Raw genomic sequence first — 4,157 nt, 5'->3', positions numbered from 1 at the left:
ACAACCCCTTAGTGTTTGTTTTTGAAAATATGGTACCCGAACATGAAAAAATACGAACATAAATAGTATCGAATTTGGTTTTTCAAAATAGGTACACGACATAGAACGAAAGTATATGGAATAAAAAAATATATTTTTTTTATTTTTTTAAAATTTAATAATAACATTTATATATCTTATTTTAATACTGAATAACAAATATAAATATTTTATTTTTATAATTTACTAGTGTATAACCCGTGCGATGCACGGTTACTTTTATTATTATATAATGTAAATTACAATTTTTAATATATTTATTATCTTACGCTCGTTCTAATAATAATTTAATAATAATAACAATTCTAATATGTTACTTGTAAGATTTGAAACTTACATCTAGGGCTTTACAAAGGTAAAAAACAGACCGGTTCTATCCGGTCTTGAGACCGGATCAGAAATATCCAGATTGGGTCGGCACCGGACCGGTTTGAACCAGTTTAATTAATATTTATAAAAACGTTTAATTTATTTCAATTTTTTTAAATTTTTCTTTCAAATTTATATACATTAAAAAATTTGTTATTTGGTACGACAATAAAAATATAAAATTAAGTATATATCTTATCATTTTAAAAATAAATATTAATTTTTAAGTGTATGAATATCAATATTTTATTATATGAGGTACAAAGTCTAGTAATTTAAAGTGTATTATCGATTTATTTTATTATATTCATTTATTACCTATTAATTTGGATCAATAAAATATGATACGTGTGAATCTTTAATATTTATATATGATTTTATAAAACCTAAAATAAAGGTAAAATAATTATATATGTGTGTGTGGGGATTCAAATCCATTCAATTCGGGACCGGATTTTTCAAGTCGTAGACCGAACCAGACTGAAAACCGGATTTTTTCAATTAAAAGGATTAGGAACCGAACCGGGTATACTTGGTCCGTTCCGGGTCTTGGATCAGTAAACTCGGTCTGGTCCGGTTACAAGACCAGAATTGTGTGCAGCACTACTTACATCACTTACGATAATAATTTTTAGAATAATATATAACAATAATGATTAATTTGATAGGAAATATCTAACGATTAAAAAACTACCAACCAAACTTTTAACATTTCAGAATTTAGCTGTTACTATCTCAGACAATTTAATTATCTAGTCTGTTTTCTACAAATTAACTTTTTCATATATAATTAGTGTACTTGTGTGTACCAAACACGTAGATACAAATTTATTAGTTTCGTATTAGTATCAATCAAATCATACATGAATATAAATTTGAGTCAAATACTAATTTAAAATTTTGACACGGAAATATGGAAATACACGCAACAAATTGAATATACATGTATACGATCCATTGAAGTCTCCTATTACTTAATGTTCATTGTCCTAACCATAGTAGCTATAAATATCTGTCCCTAAATTTTTTTGCAAACAGAATTAACACAAAAATTGATATAAATACGAAGTGGCGTATCATTCTATAATTTAGGATTCTTCAACTTTAATTTTAGGATTGTTTTTTTTTTTGCAAAAAGTGTTAGCGAACAAATAATTTTATTGTGAACCAACACCCTTATTTAATTTGTATTTAATTAAATAAATGATCAAATCTGTTTTTTAATAAAATAAAGAAGATTCGGTATTTAATTCCAAACATAAATCTTAACCCGAACGGCCAAACACGATTTGCAATTTTGCATGGTGAACTTCAGCTTATTAATATTTTCTCCGTTCTCTTCTTTTTAACTGAATTTCAGTTAATCTGATCAAAGTTTGCTTGTAATTTTATAAACATTTATTCATAATTCGATTTTAGAGCTTGCACATGGTAACATATGGAATATTATAGTTTCATATTTATATGAACTTTTTAAATCACAATCTTCTTGAAGTACAATATTTTGATCAATTTAAGCAAAGTATAATTAAAAACAGATTTAAATAAAAAATTAAAAAACTGAGGAAGCAAATTGGTTACATACCAAATTTTGTGCTTTAACCCCAATTTGGGCACAGAGGTATTATAAGAAGCAATTGTGAAAACCTGTTAAATTGTCATTCATACATTTGCACGAACAGTAAGATACAGAATAGACATTGTATCATCAACCAAACCAGGGCACATATTGATATAGCTTTAGGTACTTAGATAGTTTGGTAGGAAGTGTGTTGTTACAATACAATGCACACTTTATGTTTGGTACAAAAACAAGAAACTGCTACACAAATCACTTAATAACTTGTGTGGTGGAGGGCCTAGACTTGCTAGCAGAGATGATGGCGAGGAAAAAATACAAGAGGAAGGCAATGTATGAAAGTGTTACAGAGATTGTGATCCTGTTACAATAGCTTTCAAAGTATCCGCAAATTGCTATCCATCCTGCGTATTTGTTACCATAGCGTCCCAGGTATCCCATCGCTGTCGCCGCGGAACAACCAGCCATCAGAAGTGTCATTACCACCTAATACACAACTTAACAATGATTAACAAGTGTGCTCAACTCTTGTTATTAGAACCAACAATAGTACATTTTTTGTAATAGTACATTTTTTGTTGTAATCTCCGAATCCGTGTTGTTACGAATTTCTCCCAAGTACAACTTTTGTTGTAAGGACCAGCAATGTCATATAAACTAGAAAATGAACATTCTTGTACAAAAAATTATATATGAAAAGGTTCTATCTCCTATATTCGCTCGCATTTTAGGCAATGTTCAAGTGTAAGAGTGCGTACATTAAAAAATATCGGACAATCATTTAAGAGTCTTGTTCTCTAGGTACAATATTTTATATACGAAAAAAAACAAACATACCAAATCGTGCAGGAAGAAAAAGAAATAGTTGATTGATTTTGAGGTTTTTCCTATGATGTAAAAGAGCAGCAGGGATACTGCTGATAAAACACATGCAATGAGATTTGCTGCTGCGAAAAACCTGCACAAAGACATCAGTGCTTTACAATAACGCCTCCGGTAAGGAATGGGGACTAAATACAAGATTTATATATTGAACCTACTTGTAAGTAGGGGAGTAACTGTACTTAACATTAGCAGTGATACCGTAAATGACAACAGTTTCGTTGCTGCTAAGGACGATCGATGCAGCTGCTAGTGTTGTAGCCATAGCCATGATTCTCAAAGATATTTGAGCTGCTTTTGTGTATTTTTGTAAATTAAGAGCAACCATTTGTCTGCTCTTCTCCTCCTCACCCGTGTTCATTACCCTAGAAAATAAGGGTCGAGTCGTCGAGATTTATAGAGCAAATAAAAACAGAGTAAAAAGTTCAGAGCAGAGTTCAAGGAGGGAGGGAGAGAGAGAGATTATGAGAGAGATTGAGAGAGAAGAAATTATGAGAGAGATTGAGAGAAAGTGGGAATGAATGGTATGAAATGAGAAGAAAAGGCACAAAAAGTAGCAGTCTGAACTCTGATCTATTGATAAAGTTGCCGTGTGTGGAAATAGAATCTTTTGTACCAATAATTTAGTCACTGCACTCCTTGTTGGTACTGTATATTACAGAGCTTTACTACTTCAGAGTTCAGAATATAAATTATATCAACAAAAAAATATTCTACTTCCAACTATTGTAGCGTATATAAAATGAGTTTTGAGTAAAAATTTAAATAAACCTTATTTTCACCAACATTTTACAAATGATATGCACTCAAGAAATTTGGTTTGATTATTAGGTTTATCCAAATTTTGATACGGGACTATTGTGCACTAAACAACGGGCAACGGACTTTGTTAGGTAGCATCCGTGATAAATATTCTGTCCATGCACTATATTCGATTACAATTCATGTCTTCCAAATTTGAACATACCCCAGCAATACGTTGTCTAATGTGGATAAATGTTGGAATTTAGATATCATTTCAAACCAAGTTTTTGTTTGACACGGCACGGTATGGGAGGGGAACAGACAAACTTGCGAGCCATATTTCCACATTGATAGATATGGTTTTGGAGGCTACAAGCTCACAGTACACTCTTATGCTCTGTTTTTCGTATCCACCAGGGCAGCTACTTTGTATTTTTTTATATTTAAATTACATGGTTACAAAAAATATGTACAATTTGTTTTTTAGATCTTGCTATAATTTAGATGAGAATTGAGATGATCTAATTCATTTGGAACTAATATG

The 4,157-nt window shown here is 30.7% G+C and overlaps 1 protein-coding gene across 1 annotated transcript; it reads right to left on the bottom strand.

Moving 5' to 3' along the window:
• Positions 1-2,032: 2,032 nt before the first annotated feature.
• LOC141723804 (CASP-like protein 1F1) lies at positions 2,033-3,508 on the bottom strand. Its single transcript, XM_074525702.1, has 3 exons — positions 3,028-3,508; positions 2,825-2,945; positions 2,033-2,473 (listed from the first exon to the last, which is right to left on the bottom strand). Exons 1-3 carry the CDS (start codon positions 3,228-3,230, stop codon positions 2,240-2,242), a joined length of 558 nt encoding a protein of 185 aa, XP_074381803.1. The 5' UTR covers positions 3,231-3,508; the 3' UTR covers positions 2,033-2,239.
• Positions 3,509-4,157: the final 649 nt, after the last annotated feature.

Source organism: Apium graveolens, chromosome 5 (genome assembly GCF_009905375.1).
Source record: "Apium graveolens cultivar Ventura chromosome 5, ASM990537v1, whole genome shotgun sequence".
In the NCBI taxonomy this organism is placed as follows: Eukaryota; Viridiplantae; Streptophyta; class Magnoliopsida; order Apiales; family Apiaceae; genus Apium; species Apium graveolens.
The sequence above is the reverse complement of the archived record's forward strand: the minus strand, read 5'-3'. Positions and strand labels throughout refer to the sequence as shown.